The sequence below is a fragment of the Cupressus sempervirens genome, chromosome 11, assembly GCF_028749045.1.
Source record: "Cupressus sempervirens isolate cs-2001-9-10 chromosome 11, ASM2874904v1, whole genome shotgun sequence".
NCBI classification, from domain to species: Eukaryota; Viridiplantae; Streptophyta; class Pinopsida; order Cupressales; family Cupressaceae; genus Cupressus; species Cupressus sempervirens.
In genome coordinates this window covers 28,408,708-28,432,076 of record NC_143128.1, presented here as the reverse complement: position 1 = coordinate 28,432,076, position 23,369 = coordinate 28,408,708, and the positions used below count along the sequence as shown (strand labels likewise).

Here is a 23,369-nt window from a genome sequence, read left to right as displayed (position 1 = left end):
GAGAATGTATCAAAGAACCTTGTGAGACACCTTTTTTAATTTTTTGATCTGACCGATATCTACTAATATGACAATTATGACATTCTATTGCAAATTCATGTTGTTTATGATATAGAATGTGATGATTGGGACATGCACGTATTATTGTTCGATACTTCATTCCAATTTGATTCATAATGGTAGATAATTTTCAATACGAATGAGGCAAAATGTTGATGGTGTTAACAAAAACTCACCTATCAACCTACAAAAAAAAAAATGGATTGTTAATATAATAAATAGTAATGGTATGGTAAAATTGAAGATGACAAAAATGACATTACCTTAGCATATGTAACATTGCTACATTAGATAAACTATTCATAACCTTCAAGTTCAACAACACTATAGTAGAGAGAAGATTTGTTTGGGAGCCTTGGTATAGGGGCTCCTATGACTTCTCAAGTATAGGTATATCAAGACCATCTTCATAATCATTATCAAATGCGCTAGTACCATCATAATGATCATCTTCATTAGTTGTGCCGATACCATCTTCTTTAATTATGTCATCTAGCACTTTATCATCTTCTTCCATGGGAGCATTATCCTCAATTAGATATTCACACCTTCATGTTCCTCCAGTTGGAAATCCACATTCACCAATTGAATAAAATCGTGACCCCCTTCAATGTGATCATGTTGCCTACAATGGCTTTGGGATGTTGTGATTAGAATTCTTCAATTCTTTAAGCCCTTACACTTTTTGCAAGGACAATTATATTTATCATCTTTTCTTTAGAACTGATACCACAATCTAACAATTGTCTCATTAGTTTTTTTTGGGTTCATATTGCTAGACGTGGTCTTTCTTCATAGGAGAATATATTTGCAAAATTATTAGACATGGTGTAGTAAATATTTATATCTTCACATATGGTTTTGAATTTTTTTTTTTTTGAGTGTAACTAATGTGTATATCTGAAAAAGTATTGGACATTTTGTACTTAATGTTTATATCTACACATATGGTTTTGAAAGAAAAATTTGGTCTAATTAATGTGTATATCTAGAAAAATATTGGACATATTGTACTTAATATTTATATCTGCACATATGGTTTTGGAAAAAAAATTTGGTCACCTCGCTCAAATTCACCTATATTATAATCAATGAAAATTTGTCTTCTTACAACTCTCTTTGTGCTAAGTTGTCACCTTGCTCAAATTCACTCAAATCGAAGAAATTATATGACCTTGAATTTTCTTGTGTGCTAATTGAAAGTAGTGGGCATACCTAGCTACAGGAAAACTCTTAAGAAGTCTTGATCTTTGCTCACTTTCTTACAAAGAGTGAGCATATCATTTAATTGGGCAGTCAAATAAAGTGGGTTATACATAATCATCTTATGAAGTATGTATAATGATTGTAGAGCTTAACAATATGTAAAATGAACTCCATATGTCTTTTGAACTTTATGATTTTAGAGGTTCTCAATTGAAAACACTACATCACATGAAAGAGAAACCAAGGTTTGTTGAATGTTGGAGTTTTCTGTCAAAAGAGGAGATATTTAGGCTTTATTTGCAAGCATGTAATACCTAAATTATAATTAGTCTCTAGACATATTATTTCAAAGTCCAGATTTTGATGCAGAACTTGAGATGATGATTACATTAAATAAGGGTTTTAAGAATCAATTTGACATATTGATAAGCATTTTAAAAGATCTTACCTTCATAACTATTTCAATCCATCATGTTAATGATATGGGTAAATGTCCAATTTGCACTAATGATTTGTATTGGGAGAGGAGGTGCTTGAGATGCCTTTTCATCCAACCCATATATTCCATTCTCACTAAATTAAACTATGGTTGCTCCAACAATCCACTTGTTCGAACAAGTGTAAAGGAAACATTGTAAATTGTATCCCCATATAATTTCCTTTTTATCTAGGTCCCACTAAAACCATGTGGCCTTCCACATCTATTTTTGCTTATCCCATCTTTATTCCACACATATTCATAATAGTTTATCTCCAAGTAGGATCTTTGTTCCAAATTCAGACCCATCTTGTGAAGAGAAGGATGATTAGGGAGGACAAGGGAAACTTAGGGTTGCTCTTTCCTTAAAATCTACCCCTATCCTCAATGTTTGGCATCAAATCTAAATGAGCAAGAAGTTGAGGAATATGGGTCCAGCTAGTACACATGTATGATTTCAGGCAAAGATGGGAGAGTAGTTTGGAGAAATTTTGATAATATTTCTACAAGGATGGAGCTTAAGAGAGAGATGATCAAAACTCTAGTTAAGGAGAATAAGGAGGGAAAAATTCAAATGGAGGAGCTAACTGACCCTTCCCTTGTTATTTTGAGTGAAATCACAAAGGAAAACCCTCAGATGGATGTGCTTAATAATGCTAAAAATAATTCTGTTGAGAGTTATTGAACCACTACATGGACTTTCCATGAAATCCAAGAGCTCAAATATAGAGTGGGTAGACTAGAAAGGGATAATTGAAGCATGTAGAAAAGGAAAATAGAGGAGGAAAAGGAAATGGATAATAGAGTGGAGGAACCAAAGAGTAGAGTTTAGACTATGGAGAGAACTCTGTAGAGAATTGCTAAGAAAAGCTATAACATTCTAAGAGAATCAAATGCCAACATAAAGGTGTTCACAAACAAACTTGAAGAACATAGGGCTAGTAAGGAGGATGGCCAATATCCCAACAATGGAAAGGATAAGACTCTGGAGGACGGTTCGAGAAAGAGAACCATATCCAACACAAAGAAGAAGGACATCCAAGAACTTGAGAAAGATCTTTTAGACTTGAAAGAGGTGGCTCAAAGAATGACAAAGCTAGAGATTCAAGCTACGAAAATCCTCAGAGAAATTGCTTGAGCCTTTCACTTGGCTTTTTGGGCTTGTCCTAGTTTTTTTGCTTTGCTTCCCTATTTATTTATGTTTTTACTTGTTATGCTATGGGAAGCTGTTGCTTCTGTCAGTGGCTTTTATGCTGATAATATGTTAAGCACTTTATCTATGCTTTTATTTTACTATTTCAGGGTTTCAAGGTCCCATTAACACCTATTTTCCTTAATAAAAAATCAAGTTAATATGAATAATCTAAAAAATGTCACAATAATACTTAGCCTACCAAATGAATGCCTTCCATTAAAAAATGGACTTGTTGCCTTAACTTAACATAGTTTTACTGTAACTAAAAGTCATCTTTCACCTTTTCAATCCAACTACATCTCGGAAGCTTTTTAATTTATCAATTTTCAAACTCTTTAGCATTGGATTGCATGATATACCCACTTCTACAAAGATGTTTGAAGAAGAAGATTGTTCACATAATTCTTAAGATCCAAATTAAAAAATAATGTTGATGAAACACTCATGAGCCTATTTTCATATGTAATTTAAAAGTAGTAAGAAAGAAAATGCATAGACCCACCCCAGGTTTCAACTCACATCTTGGTAATAAAAATTTACGGATATCCTCAAGATAGCTAGCATGGGCAATGAGTTTAAGACCACAAATAAAGATCAACTATATATGTAATGCATTGATCAATATATATATATATATATATATATATATATATATATATATATATGATTTTACAACGTAATCTTGTCTATCTACTATTGTCAATATCATAACTTTTGTCAGCAACTAGCCAAGCCTACTTGATTTGTTTATATGATACAATATCATCATGACGATAGCTTTTTTTTTGTGGTTTATGTTCTATCATCTTTGTCTATCATGCATATTCACTGATTGCTTTAGGATTGGGAATTGGGGAATAGAAAATTAAATTAAAGTAAAAAAAAAACTCAAAGTGTTGTGTTTCATTAAGAAAAATCTTCTTGGTTAAGATCATGGAATGGGTTTTTTGGGTTGTAGTGCTAGCTTCAGCTGGTTTAGGATTACTTCTCTTAAAGGTTACAAGAGATATATGGTGGATGCCACTGCAGTTAAAAAAGTACTTTGAAGCCCAAGGGATTGGAGGTCCTTCCTATAAGCTAATCCATGGAAATACCCTTGATATTGTTAGAATGACTATAGAGGAGAGTTCTAAGCTATCAATGTCAGGGCACAATATAACTCCTTCAATTATTCTTGTGTATCATCAGTAGCAGAAAACTCATGGTTGATATATTGTATACTTAATTTTTTTTGAATTTTTGAGTTCTAAAGCTTCATAATCACCGTTGATTTTAGTTTCTATGAATTTTATCACCAGACAGTGTCTCTAGTTGCAATCATAGTAGAAGGGGAAAAAACACAAAAGCATCCTAAATTTAAAATAATATTTGAAGGAAGTTTTGAAAATTATTTTTTGGTAATATTTCGCTTGAACTTGTTCTAATTATGACTATTGTACTACTTGAACACATTTCAATTAGCTTTTTGAATAGCTTGTATTTCATTTTTAAAAATTACTATCATTGTGATTGGAGTAGTATATAAGAAGAGGAGTATGTGAACCACCAATTCATTAGGCATTCATTTAATTGTAATATAGGTCAGGATTACGTTTACTGGTTTGGGACCAAACCCAGACTTTTATATATAATGGCCTAGAATTTTATAGCATTCAGATGAAGTCCAACATAGACATGTATGACTAATATAATGATATGAAGATTTGTTTACAATGATTTAATTGGGGTAACGGGAGATTATAATTGTTCGAATAATTTGAAAGATGAGAATGATGACACCAAAAACTAATCAAACATAGAAACAAAACCAATGGATTGTGATTTATTTGTGGATGGATAGACATGACATTTAACATAGAAGAAAAATATCAAATTGATAACAGTAGACACACATTTATAAGTTAAATCAATGATACCAATTCTTATAGAGTTTTTCTTTCGCTAAATAACTCTTTTGTTGGGCAATCAACCAGGTGCTCCTAGAATAATGAATGCCAACTAGAAGAACTCCCCTGTTGGGCCTATTGTTCAGTAGGAGATCCCTTCTTGTGGCTTGTCGTAAGGGTATTACCTATTGATAATGGGGAGAAATCTTTTCTTCATTAGGGGTTTATGCTCTTGAATGGAGATCCCAATAAGAATAGCTTTATTTTGGAACCCTTTGTTTGGTACTTTCATGGGGGTATTCTTGTACGTACAACCTAGCCCTTTCCCTAGCACACTACCATCGAATTTACAATTGCTATAAAATCCGTGTTTGGAAGAAATATATAGTTTTGATGTCAATGGCACTGCATAGGAAAGTAAAAAAATAGTAAATCAAGACATCACATATATGGTATCCGCTGGAAGCATGGAGCAAAATTTTAAAACTGAATCCTATCCAATCAACCACATACCTCTCATTAGATATGCCCAAAATCCTTCGCTCCAATAGCTTTTGCAATCCTAAAATCCTCAGCTCTAATAACCCTAATTGTGCCGCGGAGATGAAATAACAAACAAACAAACTTTTCTCTATTTTTTTATTTGAACCTGAGTTGGTCAAACTTTTGACCAAATTGTGAAACTCTAATTTGGTCAAAATTTTGACCAACTCGGGTATAAAAACAAAAAAAGGTATTGAACAAGCCAATTAAGAGCTTGGTCGAAAATTTAGGTGGAAATTTGACCTATAATGTACTAGTGCCTATCAACGAAATTCTAAAATATTAAATTATCTATATATTATATTTTTGTAAATTTATCAATTTAATTATTTCATTTTAAACATACTTTATACAATATAAAATACTCTACTTATAAAGGTTACAATTGATTAAATTTGTATAGTTGCCACTTTTTTATAATATACTTTTCAATATCTTTATGATAGGTTGTATATTCATCTAGTATATCAAATTTTCTTTCAAGATTCTACCCTTTTATAGCTTGTGATTGCATATATATACAACATGTTTGAGAATATTGGAGCATTGATCAGTACATTTTTCTATAAAAATGATAATTAATTTTCCTCCAAAATAAATTTTGTGAAAGGTGTTATCTTCAATTGTTACTTATCATTTTTTTGTTTCATTTTTCTTTTTAATATATATTCTCTTTTTGTAATTTGTTTTCTTTTCAGTTCTAGTTTAAAGAATGCCCACTAGCAACAAAAAATTCCACTTGTTCATTTTTACCTATTTGAATCAATAATTTTTATATATCATTATATAAATATGAGAAGGTTCAATTTAAAAAAACAAATGTCCTTATATTTATATATGTATACATATACATATATGTAAATGCATTGAATGAATTCTAAGAGAACGTTTCAGAGAAATTTGAATAACAATATCTACATCTACATTTAAAATCACTTAATGGTTCATCATCAAGTTGGTTTAGGCAACTTAGGTTGTGAACATTATAAAACACTAATCTTCAAAATAAATCAAGGTAGATGATAAAGAGATGTTGATGTAAACATTTCCATACAATTCTTTCCATAAATATTCCTACAAATTCCTTAATAACTTGGATTGTAAAAACTTATTGCTCCTTACTAACATCAAATATTTAAAACATGTTGAATTAGTTTCTCTTTATGTAGTTGGTCCTTTTGGATATGTTACTTTAAGATTCATACAAACTGGTTAATTAAACCTTTTTTTATGAAGGTCCTATGCCTACCGTTTATCTCATTTGCCAAAATAAAATTCACATTTCTTTGAATTAGGAATTAATGGACAATCTTGAAGAAGCAAACAATAAGCTTATATAGGCTTATGAGAAAATTGCAAGACCTTTGTTTGATAATTTTTTAAATATATGCCAAAAAATGACATTGAGAACAAGTTAAATTTTATCAAAGATGAGACCACAAAAGGACTTGAAATTTTAGTGGAACAAAAGAAGTTAATTTTTGTCACAAATGACAACTATAAAGAAAATTATATATGGAAATTTCTAGCTTTCCGATAATTTAACATAATAATAATAAATCTTTTGCAAAATATTGATGGAATAACATGTTTTCCTTTTAAGCTCTTTCAATGAGAACTATATTATATGGTTCCTAGGTTACCATCGTAATATGATTTTAGTATTCATTAGATACACAAAAAAATGTTTCATAAGCATCATAAGAGATGTATAATTATTGATATGATAGATTTGTGTGATATATTTATAAAAAAAATTGATAAATAATAGATGTGTGAGATATATTTGTGAACATAATGTAGTGAAGAATTGTTACTTATGTGTATTGTATTTGATACATTAGAATCGAAGATAATAATTCTATAGTTAAATCAATTCAAAAGTAATGTATAAGTATTCCAAAAGTTATTATCACTAATATTAAGACAACCTTATAAAAGTAAGGGGATCCCCCCCTCCAGGCCCCCACCATACCCCCCTCACCCGCCTCCCCACCTTAAAAGCCTCAACTTTCCTAATAATTTTTTCCAACAATGAGATGAGAAAGAAGGATAAACTCGTAAGGATTTTGTATTAAAGAAAATTAAGAAACACAAAATGATAATGATAGTAATAGTTAAAATTCCTATCTAAGGTGAAATATTTGATAAGGATCAAAGAAAATTGTCACATGGTTTAAAGTAGATGTCAAACAAACCCAATTTGACACTCAACCAATTGTTCCCTTCGAATAAATTTAACAAGCTTTCAATGTTTGAGGTCTTTCTTTGTTAGTAGATATTCTTCCCACTTTAGCTCATCTCGGTGACTCTTTTAATGACCTTGTTAACTTTGAAGCTAATGACACTCACCTAGAGACATCTTTAGTACAACTAGATGGACAAGTTTTCATTGTGTCCGTTAAGTAACTCTAGATACAAGGCAATGCTTCCCTCACCATAAAATAGAAAAATAATGACATCCTTCTCGAAATCCTTGCAAGAGTGTAGCTTAATGTGAACATGAAATGTTCCAAAACAAATATGTATATATGACTTTTTTCAAAGTATTAATTTTTTTAATTTAATAAATTTGATATTATATTATATATAGACCTAGTATTATATATTTAAAGGAATTCAATTAATCACATATAATATACTTTGATCTTTTGAATCTAACCTTACCCATTCTCAATTGTACTAGTGAAGACGATTTTTATATTTATTATCTATACATCCATCTTTAAATCAAATTGTAAATTAATGTATCATAGTTTATCTATTAACAAACCAATAATAATTATTATTAATATAATATCAAATAAAAATTCTTATCGTGCCACATTAACGACCAAATGTCATTTTGTTCTCATTATTTCTTTCGATTGCATTCGCGCTTGCATTGGACTGTAATAATTCGTGTGGGGGTTTTCGTAATCGAGAGAAATTTCATTTTGAGAAAGAGGGTCCTCTACTTTGTCTATGGAGTGAGGAGTAGTGCGAAGAATTGCCTCTGGTTCGGCTTAGTTTTGCTCGCTTGGCATCTCATATTTGATAAAAAGGTAGTAACCGTTCCACACTCTCGTTTTTCATAATTGTTCTTCTCAATGAAAATGCATTTTCATAATTGTTATTGTTTGTTGGGGATAGGGTTTTTCTTCTTAGTCATCTGCAAATTCCTCTTTATATTTGTGATCTCTTTTACATTCTAATATTTTGGTGAATTTTTGCTATCAGTTGGAGCGAGCTACCGAGAACAAAAACCTGTTGGATTACATAGGGACATTTCTACTTTGTCTTCTGTGCGCCTCATTTCTATGGCTATTCAAGACACTATTGGTGAAGATTTTGGCTTTGAATTTTCATGTGAAAACATATTTTGACAGAATTCAGGAGTCCATATTCCATCAATATGTGCTTGAAACTATATCTCCGCCCCCAATGATGGAAATCCATCAATCCTCTGCTCTAGCAGATACAAATAATACGAACAATGCAGGACACGTGGAAATTCAAATAGATCCTCCTGATAACAAGAATAATGAGAGGGCAGGGCTCAAAGAGGAAGGGAGCACCAATGGGATAACTATTAAACAACTGAAGAAGCTGAATCAGAGGAATGTCTCTGCTTGGAAAATGAAGAGATGGATCCGAAATATCAGGCATTCGGGAATCGCTAACACAATTGACAGGTCTTTGAATTACCATAAACATGATCCGAAGATCGATAGTGAACGTCAAGCAGCAATTAAGGCAAAGAGGATATTTGAAAATGTTGCTAAGCGTGGAACATAGTATGCATCCACTGACTTGTTCTTTGAAGTAATACCTTTACCTCACATAGGCTTTGTCCTACAATGAGGTGCCGTACTAAGCTTTGTTTTTGTTATTCAAGAATTAGAAAGCTAACATTTAATAGTCCATAGATAATGCCAATTCTAGTTTCTGGTGGATTGTTCCAATAAAAATTTGTAGCAGGCAATACTATTGGCAGTTTATTTATGTCTTAACAGAACGTCATTGCCATTTAAACTGGCATCCTCACACAATAAGATCCACAAGCACTCTTGATCACTACTATGGACTGGAAATTGGTATCCCAGTTCCTAACCATACTGCAGTCTGACCATGTACCCATTCATGTGTTTGGTAATTAAACCATGAACTAATACCAAAACGGCTCTGCTAAGCATCATGTGCAGCAGTTTGTATTGTATGATCACTTTGGTGCTAATGCCATTGTTCTCAAACACCTGACTTTTACAAAAGCACCAAGGAAAAAGCATGAACCCACTAGCATAAATAGGACCAGAGAATATCAGGAAAATCCACGGCTCATGGTTCATTTACTTCTGGGAAAATGAATATGTTTCAGAATTAGTTTTTCTTACTTAAATTAGAGTCCCATCTTTTGCAGTTATATTGAGGAAGATGACCTGCTGAAGTTAATGAGGAAAACAGAGGTGAGCAGAGTCTTTCCCCAATTTACAGGAGCCTCAGATACAGGAAGGATCACTGAATCGTCTCTTGCAAACTGGGTGGTATGCTATTTCAAATCAGTTCCATACTGCTTTTAAGTATCACTCCCAACATATAGCTAGATGTGGTTTTGTTCGGAACGTTGTGCTTATTTCATGTTCTTTTGACCTAATTTTGTTGTTTTATTCTGACGAAAGCAACACAAAATAAGTTAAACTAGGCAATACTGATTATCTAGTTCTATTAGCTCTTTCTTGGGACATACTGACTAATGTATCTTTTTTGTGGCAGATGAATGTTTTTGAAGAAAGGAAATTACTTTCCCGATCTCTTAATGACTCCAAAACTGCAGTTAAACAGCTACACAGACTCATCAATGAAGTTGTGGTTATAATCATAGTAATGTTCTCTTTGGTACTTCTGGGCATTGCCAGCACTCGTGCTATTGTTATAATATTAACTTCCCTTCTGCCTGTGGCTTTCATGTTCGGAAATACCTGCAAAGCAATCTTTGAAGCCATTGTGTTTGTATTTATCACGCATCCATTTGACGTGGGTGATCGGTGTATTGTTGGAGTTCAGGTAAAAGTCATCCTTCTTACCTTTCACAAATGACTGAAATGAGTGAAGATTCACCTATGAACAAAAAAAGAAAAAGTAGAAAATGTTACAGATTGGTTTTTGAATACAACTGTACAACTAATTAATATTTGAATGGTACAGATGGTTGTGGAAGAAATGAACATCTTCACTACAGTGTTTCTGTTGAGTGATAATGAGAAAGTATACTACCCCAACTCAATATTATCCACGAAACCAATCATTAACTATCATAGGAGTCCAGATATGGGAGAGAGTTTTGACTTCTTCGTGGATGCTACTACTACTATGGAAAAAATTGCTGCGCTTAAGGAGAGAATAAGCAGGTCCTTTTATTTGTGATTTTTTTTAGCAATGGTATAATATGAGGCACAGTTACACATAAATCTGCAAACACCCTTACATACGAAATACTTGATTGGGTTAATCACATAAAGTTTTTAGAAATTTATTCTTAAATCTCAGCAACAAGAGAATCATAAACAAACTCATCTAGGTCCATTGGTCCACTTTGGCCTAAAGGCCAGTAAGGTTAGGTTAGCTTATCTTATTTATGAAATAGGTATTTCCTTGATTTGTATGAATATTTAGGCACTATGTTTGTTTATGCAGCTATATTGAAAGCAAGCATCATCATTGGCACCCAGACTATAATTTGTTTACTAGGGAGATTGAGAACACTAATAGGATGAGAATGGGCCTTTGCCTCAAACATACAATGAATTATCAAAACATAAGTGAGAGATCAAATAGAAGATCTGCATTGCTACTGAAAATGAAGGATATGCTTGAGGAACTTCAAATTAATTTTGCCTGAAAAAATGCCTGTTAAGTTTGCTAGGTCTACTGTAAGATGAGATCCTCATTCATTTCTAATGAGTTGAGGTAAATAAAGAATAACAATTTTTATTGGAAGTGTTTCTTTTTCTTTGTTTTTATTTAATGACTATTTCATTACTTATCTTGGAATCTACATTGGTAATTATAAGGACAAATTCTTTTGGATTGTGTTTTGCAGGGAACAAAGCTCCATTGCTTTGTGCACAAGGTACATGTTTCTGGTTTTGCATGTTCTTTGCCAAAAAATAGAATTTCTGAGGTATGAAGTACAGGTAGAAATACATTTTATTTACTAGTATTATGGTTTCTTTGAATATAATATTTTAAAAAATTTGTATGCTATGGTAGTGAGCTAGTGAGAGTAAATTTCGCAGCAATTGTCACTCAATATCTTCAGCATTTTTGGCTTAAAAAACAAGGTGAGGCCTTTGTATGTTATGATTCTTGAATGGGCACAGATTGTCGTGATAGCTTACAAAGTTTGCTGGGACAAGGGGTGCTATCATGCAGATATTTCTTCAGCCTTTAAAGGAGTTGATATGCTCTCTCTTTTTCTTGCCTGTAGTTTCCCTCTTGCAGATTATTTTGAAGATGCTGTTGCTATCAAGGATTCCACATTTTTTATTCTAGTTGCAGGGAGTATGTTCATTTGTTCATATGTAAAGTCTTCATTTATGTTCCTAACCTTTCCATTATAATATTTTGATGAATTTGTTCTATCAATTTTGGCTAACTATATCCTTTTAAGGCCATTAAATTTACCTCAGCTTATCTTATTTATGAGATAAACATTTCCATAGATTGTTTTATTATTTAAGTGTTTTGTTTGTTCATGTAGCCATATTAAAAGAAAGTCTCATCATTTACACCCAGAATATAATGTGTTTATCAGGAAGATTAAGAGCATTAATAGTGTGAGAAAAGGCCTTCGCCTCAGATAGACAAGAAATTCTCAGAACATAGGTAAGAGTCAAATTGAAAAATTGTTTTGCAACTGAAAATGAAGGAAATATTTGAGGAACTTAAAATTGAATTTTAGCTTTTGCGTTAAGACGTGCATGTTTAAGTTTGTTGAGCCTTTTGCAGATAGGTATGCATTATCATTGAGTAGAGGTGGTTAGCAAAAGAAATTGGTTTTCTCAAGGTTCCGTATATTTTCATCTTTCTTTGGTACTCTCCACACTTAAGCAGAGGATAATATTTTTTTTGTGGGGAATCTTTCCATTGTCAATTTGCATACTGTTTCTATGACTACTGTGGAATCTGCACTGAAATTTACAATGATGATTTTTTGGATTGCAGGCAACAAAGTTATATTGCTTTTTACACGTAGTATGTGTTTTGTGGAATTGCCTTCTTTTGCCAGAACATATAATATCTAAGGTATGAAGTGCAGACAGAAACATACTCATTGTGGGATGTTGACATCTGTTTTAGCAAGATTGCACTAGTATTTTTAAATCTGATTTTTACTACACATCTGTATCAAGTATTCTTCCTGTGCTCTTACATAATGTAATCTTGCAGTAGGATTTTCAATATTGTTTGTGGTAGAGTTGCATATTCAAAACTAAATCAGGTAATTATTTACATCTTTAGAATACTGGGAAATATGACTCCTGAGAAAGAGCACAACAATATCCTCCTCCCTATTCACCTCTATGACTTGTGATCATACCCACATTTTCACATTTATTTTGAAGAACATTAGCATTTGTGAGTTTTGTGTCTACTAGTTACTATAGCTCGCCCTCAGACTGCTATATTTGAATTGGTTTTTCAGAAATCTTTGAGCAATAGTGTTGTTTTTGAAATCTATGCATGATTTCTTTACAATGCATTGAAGAAAAGTGTTTCTCTCATCTGTACAGCAGTGAGCAAATTTTGCAACTTGCCAGTGTAGAAATAGCATAAATTGTCAGTAAGGAAAACAAGACTTGATGACTTGTAGTTGTCTTGTAGTTTCCTCAACATCTTAATTATCTAATCAAATTATGGTCTCTTTTAATATAAGTGATAGTTTTTGACAAATATAAGTGATATTTTTTGAGTTGTATGCTAAAAGTGAGCTAACGAGAATGAAATTTGCAGGAATTGTCACTCAATCTTCAGCATTTTTGTCTTTGAAAACAAGTTGAGCTCTCTGTATGCCACATTTCCAAGCAACAAGAATGGGAGTGGATCTAATACTCTCTCCACAGAAGGTGGGACCTTTCTGAATAAGTCCAATTTTTGCAGATATGCAGAAGGAATTGCATAGGGGTATGGTATGATGCAGATATTACAGCATCATATATTACATTTTTAAGGAGTGGATGTGTTCTCTCTTTCTCTAGCCTCTAATATTACAGCTGTAGGATTGAGCATCCTTGAAGCATGGTTGGAACTATTAAGAAGCAGCAGCTCCTCAGTGAGGGAGATTATTTTGATAAAAGACATGTTCCCTTCAACATGATTTCAGAGACATCTATGTCTTGTGTTTTTTGTGTTGCAGCTTTACTGAAGGCAGCAATATATCCTCATTGAAGTCCTCGAGCCATAAGTTAGTAGTAATGACTGTGTACACATACAATCTTGTACAAAATAAAGAAATCATGTTCATCCTTTAATAAATATAATGCCAACAGTAAAGGCATGGAGAAGTTCATGAAAGTCATGCAAGTGCAAATTGGTTTTCTTGTCAACTTGTTATTACCACTTTGCATCTAATTTTTAGATTGGACTACAGTAGGGAGATAATTAAGTACTTGAAAAAAATAGGAGGTCCATTTGACATTATTGCAGGTCATATTGATCCAAATATGGATCAAGTATTGAACCAGTTTTTGATACATCAAAATAGAACTATAACTCATTCTTCTGCAGTTTGGGCTACAACCTACCCATCTATATATTTAAAGGGAAGAGCATTCTTTTATCCACATGACAGAATCGGTATACAACTTCAATGTCCTTCCATTTATGATCTCAAGCTGAAAGAACCTCTCTTTTTAAGAACTATAATTAATGTACGACAGATACCAACAACTTTTTGAAGAAAAACTGACTCGCTTTGAAGAGTTATAGCTCATCTAATTAAATTTTCAAACTTTTAAATTTCCAATATTTTAAGAACTACAATTTATTATGAAAGTCAAATTTAAATATGTTTTTGTAGCTTCTTTCAACACTACACTTATTCGACAACAATGAGCCAGCGTTTAAAAAAAACCAATCTGGCATGTTTCAGTATGTTATGCTTTTAACCTCATTGTTGGAAAAATAAAATAAAATGAACAAACTTGTCATAACAATCTCTGTAATTTCTAGAAGAGGTTTCACAGTTAGGCTCGACTACAACAACGCAAATCTAATTACTTCACATCCATGGTAAATATAGTTTTTTCCTTGCTTTGATATTGGATTTCAGAAACATTTTCTCCTCCTTATTTGTATGGCTCATTTACTTTTATTTGCCATGGATTTAGGGCGGCTTTTTTAGTATACAATATTTCAACAAAAGAGAAGAGTAAGAATAGTTACACAAATATCCAGTACAATTGTCATATGCATTGAAATAACTAAAATTTTATTGAAGAGCAAATGAAAGAGTCTTAATAACCTTGAGGAGACCACGGCCTAAGGGGCTATGGAACATAACATTTAACACATTTTCAAGTTTTTTCCTTATGCAAGTTTTCTATTGCGATTCTTTGATATCACCTCTCCATAAAAGTAGGATAACAATAACAACACTAGTAGTCCACTCATTTGGGTTATTTCTTTATGTGGCACCATTAAAAATTCTCTTGATGTGTGGAGCAAGAATTTAGCAAGTGGTCCTTCATTGTCCTAAGTAAGTTGTCTCTAGCAGCCTTGCATCCCTCATTAGACCAAGGGTAGGTTAGGAAAGTGTTTGAACTTTTCTTCATAGGATGAGATCTCCTACACGTTGTCAAAGTCTTGTGCATTAAAGTGATCATTATATTGCTGCAATATACTCACTTCTATAATCGTTTTCCTTGAGGGTGTTGCTCAAGTGCAGCCACAAAAAGCTTTCAGTTTTCTTGCTTCACAAGGAATATAACTTTTGTCTGATTTTTTCTATTAATGTGTTTGGTTTCCCCTCATTAAAGTTCATTTGCATGGATTCCAAACTTAACAAAGAGATGTAATGTTCAGGTTTCATTTTTGGTAAGCCAACCCCCAATATTGAACTCTAACAACTTCTAAATATAATTTCAAGCATAAATCACATAATAAACCATACTTTCGCCCATTGTAGTTTTGTAGTGACAATGGAGTTATATGCTTCATATGTGGGTTTAAATGTGATAATATGCCAATTTTGTGACAGCATAGAATTAGAATAGGTTTCTAGGTTTAGTATGTATGTTCATTGAGAAATAAATATGTGGCTTTTAAGAGCCTTTTTTTCTTATTTTTTTATTGATTATTTATAATTAATATATTACTAGGCTCATAGTCTATTTGTTTAAAAATAAATTACTTTCTCTAAAGTAGCACAAGGAGCTTTGCTATGTAGATTTCTTTTCTTGTAGATCTTGAAGCTTTTAATGGAAAGGTAACAAGAATCCATCCTAATTGTTGCCCCCTTTATATTTTTTCGAGCCAATACTTATGTAGGTCTTCTTTATCTACTTTTATTATTCAAACCCATGATTCTCTTATTGGGATTGTGATACCTCTATTCCCCTTACTTGTTTCAATACATTTATTCCTCATTGATACTTCATTGTATCCTTCAAAATTTAGAACATTAAATATATCATGCTCATGTTCTTTCATAGGAAAAATAATGTGTTCTTTCTTTGTGAAGGGCGCTGACCTTAGTTTTTTCTTTTATAGGTAGCCTCTACAATTCCTACTTGTGATGCAATGTTGGTAGATGTAAAAGAATGTGATTTATATCATTTTATGGTTGTAGTATGATGTTAAGGAATGTAAAAGTATTTTAAATCTTAGGTTTGGTGTTCCCATTTGGTCTGCAAAAAAATTTGTGTTGTTTTGAGTATCAACCTATATGCAAAGATAGTGTATCAATTTATATAAATGTTTTGCATTCCTACACATTCAATGAATTTGGTGATATGACTCTGTTTATTGCTTTGTCAATGTTAGTGATGTTATGTTGAGCATTTGTAAGTGTCCTGGAGGTTTGCATCATTTTTGGAGTATTAATTTTAATGTGCATTAACAATTCTATTTTTGTGAGTTGAATTGAGTTGTTTAAATTTGTGTGGTAAAATCCTAGGTAGCTCCTAAAATTGGCAACCACATGGAAACTTCAAATGCTTGTATATATATTTTCCTTCATTTTTTTATTTGGATAAAAACCAATGATTATCTTAATTAATTCGAACCCCTTGATCATGATAGTGACCTCATAAATGCATCGCCATGGACTAATTCTGACATGAAATATAAATCCACATAGAGGAACAAAACATAATCTACCAAAAATAAATTCAAAATGTCTCAAAACATTATCTAAAGACACTTATCAATATTTCATACCATGTACAATTTGGCTATGGAGGTAGCTACCCAAGATATAGAGGTATGATCAAAAGTGTTATAACAAGAGATAACCAATATGAGAAGAATAAATTGTATTCTCATCAAGAATGCATTTGGATGGAACCAATAGAATTAAGTTCACATGAGACGCCTTGGTCAAATAGGCCAAGGTGAGATATAGGAAAGTATAAGATTATGTAAACATCTTAGTATTATGCCTTTATACATAAAGTGATAACTTATTACCCACCTAATGTAGAAAAGTGCTAATATGATAAGTCCACCAAAGGTGAAAGTGACACTTAAGGTGGAAAAGTGAAAATGTAATAATACCACTAAAAGGGGAATATTCATATGTAGACCTAAGTAAGCTTAAGTACATGTGTATTTATGGCCTAGAAGAAGTACTAGGTACAACACTTAAAACATACCAATGAAATGTGTTGCTTTCTCATCTAATCCTTAGTAAGATGAAGAATGCAAGGCTAATTAAAGAAATTTCAAATAATATAAGAAAACAAAAAAACAAACATAAGGAAACATGAATGATTGATAAAAATTTAAAAGCTAAGATATGTGATTTTAAAAGGAAAGAATTAATAAGTTTCAAAAATTACAACCCTAGAGTCTTTTTAAGGGAGCTACAAAATAATGAAACCAAGAGAAAATAATATCATTAATGCTCACTTGTTGGATTCTGTGAAGTTCCTCTTTTAATGCCCAAAGAGAAAAGTAGATATAACTTGTTTTATGGTAGAGACACATTATACATGTACGGAGGCAGTTGAACCTAGATTTCAATGGATAACTCTTATGGGTTATGAAGTAGATCCATTTGTTGTAACATAACATGTGTATGCCATACTTGCTTCTGAGAAGGATCCCAATTCAAAAAGATGGGGAACTTATCAAGAGAAATCTCAGAAGGTATGGGAGGAGTTGAGAAGAAGTTCAAGAAAGAAGAAGGTGCATAAAATAGTTGATAGCATTGTAGAGAAAGAAGGAATTTCTAAAGAGAAGATGGAAGAACATAGAAACAAAGTGAATCTATGCAATCTAAAGAAAAGGTTTCTACCCCTATGATGGTACAAGGTGAAGCTATTATTGAGCCTAAACCTTTAGACATACTAGACTCACTTACTCTAGTGGCCTCATCTACAAATATTTCTCCTACATTGTAGAGAGTAACAAGAAGATTATCAAAGAGAACACCACCTACAAAGGTTATGAAGGGTGAGGTCTCGAAGGTATATTTAATTGGTGAACAAATTGTGAGGCCTACAAGAACACCTAGACCTAAGGCTACGTTGGCAATTTGGCTAAGGATAGTTGATAGGGTTGTCCTTAATGGAAACATAACACAAATTTTGAGGTAACTAAGTCAAAAGACAAGTTTAGCTATAGGATACTTAGAAAGTTGTCAAAGTATAATAGTGGTAAAAAAGAAACAGTCATACAATTTTTTTTAGTGAGCTTCACATAAGGCATATGAAATTAGACAATCTTAGAAGAAGGTAGTATGGACATCATAGATGATGTGTGTAAGGCTGCTAAAGTTTAAGATAAGTTTTGAATAAGTTTGTTAATCTCATATTGGTTTTGACAAGGTGCTAACAAAACACTTAGTCATTATTTAATAGAATTACACTACAAGCCAAGTGATCAGAGCAAGCCAAGAAATCAGTGTGAACTAAGTGATCAAGGCATACCGAGTATTAGTTTCCAAACAATACATGCTGAGTAATATACATAGTCAGTGCTGAGAAGATAGTGTCGAGTCACTCATAAGATGAGTAAATAGAGTATGCTAAGTCATTTAGAAGATAAATTACAACATTGATGATACAGTGAATGTTGAGCATTAGTGACTTCAATTGCCGAGTGAACAGTTTTGGACATAATTGTTTGTAATGACACAAACTTCTATGTAAACCATTTTTGGGCTGACTTAACGATTGTTTTATGAATTCTTATGTAGTTCATGCAACCAATAATATTGAGGGATGTTCTAAGAGGAAAAATGGATCAACCTAAGCCATTGATTCTAACCTAACCCTAGCCAAAATTTCTGTTTACTTAAGGAGACAAATCATAAATAGTTAGTATTGCATGAAGGAAGAGAAGGAGATACAAGAGACAAATGCTAAGTATAGAGAGCATTCATGATGGCTATGGAGATTGTGACAATGTTATGAATTGCAGAATCAATTAGAGAGAATAGAGAAAAGTAGAGAGAGGACAGAGGAGACATATTTAATTAGAAGGATCAAGTACACACCAAGAAAGAGAAGATCTGACATCTAGCAATAGAGTGCTAACCAAAGGATTATGGTGCTAAATAATTCTAACAAGCAATGTAGAGAAAATCTCCTAACAAAGTAGTCTTAAAAAGCTTGTGTAAAATTCTTAATCGAGTACTTGTTTTATTGCAAGTTTAAGTCCTCTAACAAGGCACACTTTTAGTAAGGTGTTTAAATCCTTTAACAAGGTGAGACTTAATAGTCTTTGTAAGCCTTTAACAGGGTAGACCTTTCATAGGGTAGATCATAGTTTATGGTCAAACTTCTTTTAACTTTAATTGGCTACACTTTATAGTTGTAGCTATGAAGATTTGTGGGTGTCATCCTTGCCCCAGTTTTACCTTCTTATTGGAGGGTTTTTGGGTAACAAATTTATTGTGTCATGTGTTATTTGTTTCATGCTATGGATGAACATGTATAGTTAGCTATTTCAACTTACATGCTAAATTATGAGATGTATGTATGGTGAATGTTTTATAGTTAAAGTTTTAAAGTACTAATTCATCCCCTCGCTAGAGTTTTCTTTCCCATTGTTATTTCCAACAATTGGTATCAGAGCCTTGTTCTTTGAAAAGGAAAGCTTTATAACTTTGAGAAAAGACGTTGAAGATGGAAGTCTATAAGTTGGGAAAGACTATTGAGAACTAGAAGATTGAAATCCATCTTGCCCTACACCAACTCATGGAAGCAAGAGATGAACTACAACATTCATTGAGAAGAAGGAAAGAGATATCTATTGAGCAGAATGACACTCATTATCAAGAAAAAGACACTACTGAATTTTTTGCAAATTGAAACTCAAGTGAGTTTGATGTAGCTATTGTAGATCTGATGGAAAAGAATGGTGCCCTAATTGAAGAGGTCAAAAATCTTAAGATAGAACAAGAAGTCCAATTTGTATTTCTACGTGAGGTAACCATGTAGAAGAAGAAATCCAAGGAGGAAAAAGTCATTATTGAAGATGACAAAAGAACACTAACCAATAGATTGTATGAGAAGACATCAAATGTGTAAAAGATTCCTAACATGCAATTGGATACAATGAATCAATTGATGATTTCCAATCATGAATTGAATGGAAAAGATATTGAGATCACAAACCCTGAAGTTAAAGCATAAACAACCGAGGAATGAATTGAGAAATGAAAAGGAATTTGCTAAAAGTTTCAACAAACCTAGTGAAGCCATCAAATATTTTGAGAAACTGATGAGATTTCATAGATCTAATAATGATACTGTTGGATTGGGATACACCAAAACTGAGGAAGGAGAATCATCTAAAAGTGGTGAACAATGAAACAACAAAGGTAAGAACTATGAACCCACTTATCATAATTGTGGAAAGTTAGGTCATACAATAAATGTTTGCAGGAGCAATAATGCAAATCAGAACCCTAAGTAGAAATTCAAGGGTTATTGTCATAAGTACAATAAGCAAGGACATTAGACACATGAATGAAGAACCACGACCTTAAGCACACAAATATTTGAAGGATATTGTCATAATTGTCAGAAGTATGGACATAAAACATATGAATGTAGATCTAATGCCAAGTGGGCATCTAACAAGTAGACAAAGGTACAACAAAATGAAATATCCTACAATTAGGTTTACAATACAAGGTACACTTGTCACTATTTTCAAGAATATGGACATGTTCCTAAGAAATGCATTAGAACACATTTCTAAGGAAACTACAATAGATGGTTGAGTGAGACTACATGCTTTAGTTGTTTTAAGACTGGTCATATCAGTAGAAATTGTCCAACTAGATCACCAACACCAAGTAATGGAAACAATAAAGGCAATGAAAAGGTCAATGTTGAGAAGGTCAAAGTGCAAATGAACAAGACATGGAAGAAGGAAGATTTCAGCACATCAATTTTAGATGAGGTCACTTCATCCAATGGATTAGGTGATCTCATCACCTCCAACTAGGCAATCAAAAGTATGTGTGGGACTAATATTTCAATAATATATTTTAAATCAATTATGAGAATCTAAGTTCTGAAAAGATTATATATGCATGAATTAAGATGCAATGCATATACCGAGTGAGTTGGAAACCCTATGTTGACCGAGATTACAGCTGTGTAAGTATTAAGAATTTATTATAGAATTTTAAGGGTTATATAATTGTTTCTCAACTCATTTGCATTCACCAATGATCAAAGAGAGGATGAAGGTGAATTGCAATAGGAGATTCTTGCATTTGTGAACTGAATTCAACTAAAACTTGACATATTCATAACATTGGAAAAGTATTTTACTAGTGTCGAGTTTTGTTGTTTAAATATTCGTGAACCCTAAGTATCAAATATGGAAACTAGCTCTTCTGCAAGTGTTAGGAAGGAAGGAAGGAAAGGAAGTGTTTAATGTGAAATCAATTAGTAATGATGTAAGACAACCACCTTTTTGAGCAATACCTAAAATTGCTTATAAAGGAGACCCGTCTAGTGCATTGTTGATGATACCACCAAAGGTTCTTATGATTTAGGATGTCAGGTGTTGTTATACATGCAAAGTTGGAAGTATAGGAGACATGGAGATAAGGGATTTGTACAATCAACTTTGTGTAGATGAAGTCTTAAGGGAAGAGAATAAAATTGTAGAAAAGAAAGGGTTGACCTATGCCTTAGATTTCCCTAATGTATTCAAAATTGAATGGACAAAGATTGTGCTCGGTAGATACATGATGACTTTGTATGGTTGGAAAATGGACCAATTAAGATCACTAAAAGGATCATCAACCGAGTGACATGGTATCCTACCCTAGATAGACCGAAGAGAATGTGAAATGATTCAAAGGAGATAATTTAGAAGAACATAGGTGTAATATGGAACAAGAGGGGAATTTCTATAGTTTTTATCTTAGACCCCTTAATTGACTTTTTTGTGAGAGTGATAGCTCACAAGTTCTTTGAATCTAGCAAACCAAATAGTGCATCTTGCATGGATGTACGTTTGGGATACAAAATAGTGAAGAGAGACCACACCTATGACCTTGTTGAGTTGGAGCTTCAAAAACTATTTGAAAACTTGGAGGCAATAAGGAAAGCAAAGAGTGTATCTTGCAAATTTGGTTCTTTACTAGTTTGTATATTCGTTTATGTGTAGAACACATTTCCTACATTTGGAAAAGTTTCTTGGAATACAATAGGTCTATTACAGTACATATTGTAGAATTCATAGAGTAACTTGGAGATAACTTTGACTTAGTGATGACTAGTTATTTTGAGGATTTTAAAAAATCCATGAAACAGAGACTAAGGATTCCTATGTCACTAGTGGAGAAACATTATAATGATGTTTGCTTCTTAGTGGATGTAGATTATACATATGTGCAAGAAACTATTCCTAGGGTTAGATGACTTAATCCCTTGCCATATGTGATCAATGGTGATGAGGCATCTGCAACTATCATAGCTCTATTGGCAAAAGAAATAGATAAAAGTGCCACCTCATTCGGAAACTCTGAGGAAGGCAAGTCCATAATTACAATTGACTTGAATATAAATTCTATGTTAAGGAAGAAGAATAAACTTGTGAAGAAGCTGGCGAAGGGGGAGAAGAAGACGAAGATGAAGAAGAGGATGAATAAGTCCAAGTGCCTTTGGCACTCACTCAAGGACAAGGAGAAGATGATGAAGTAAATGACAAAGGTGTCAAGGGAGAAGAAGTTGATGAAACACCCAAACCTACTAAGAAGAAGAAGAGAAAGGATAAGGAATCTAAAGTGGAGAAACCTAAGAAGAAGCTTGTGAAAATTACACAATAGAAGCCATCAATACCTACTACTAGGCCTAACACAAGGGCAACCATCGAGAAAATTAAGGTTGTTGAGAAACCTAAAGGAAAGAGGACTATTGCCTTTGCAGAGCTGAGCCAACTAGCCAAGAAGAGATATGTGAGGAGAAAATACACTCTAGTGGCTGAGTAGATGAGGAGAAGACATAATCTAATGACATGAGTCAATTCAAGGTGGTAAGCATAGTCCCTCCTCCGACTTAGATAATTTGTTTGACAATATTAATCTGGTTTTGTACACATAGATTTTGATAAGTTAGGAAATTTTGAACAAAATACTGCTAAAGAAGCCATATATGTGATCATGGCTACATTCAAATCAACTCCTATTGAGATTGCCAACTCCCTACCTAAGAGTCCATATGACCAACTTGAGCAGAAATGACAATATTGTTTACAAATTGAGAGACAGATGAGGGAATCCACTCTAGCCCAAGTAATGCTAAAATTGGATAAGAGGAAGATTACCAAA

The 23,369-nt window shown here is 32.8% G+C and overlaps 1 protein-coding gene across 1 annotated transcript; it reads left to right on the top strand.

The window, feature by feature from the left end:
* Window positions 1–8,205: 8,205 nt before the first annotated feature.
* LOC149528068 (mechanosensitive ion channel protein 5-like) lies at window positions 8,206–13,795 on the top strand. The gene is made up of 8 exons (XM_089807997.1): window positions 8,206–8,412; window positions 8,588–9,144; window positions 9,768–9,891; window positions 10,121–10,411; window positions 10,553–10,755; window positions 11,448–11,541; window positions 11,728–11,908; window positions 13,764–13,795. Exons 1-8 carry the CDS (start codon window positions 8,206–8,208, stop codon window positions 13,793–13,795), a joined length of 1,689 nt encoding a protein of 562 aa, XP_089664123.1.
* Window positions 13,796–23,369: the final 9,574 nt, after the last annotated feature.

Bases quoted from the DNA above. Each gene is read 5' to 3' on its own strand.
- LOC149528068 (XM_089807997.1), top strand. From the start codon at position 8,206: ATGTCATTTTGTTCTCATTATTTCTTTCGATTGCATTCGCGCTTGCAT. The intron at 9,145-9,767 runs GTATGCATCCAC...CATCTTTTGCAG, and splicing joins GTTGCTAAGCGTGGAACATA to TTATATTGAGGAAGATGACC. The intron at 10,756-11,447 runs GTCCTTTTATTT...TGTGTTTTGCAG, and splicing joins CTTAAGGAGAGAATAAGCAG to GGAACAAAGCTCCATTGCTT.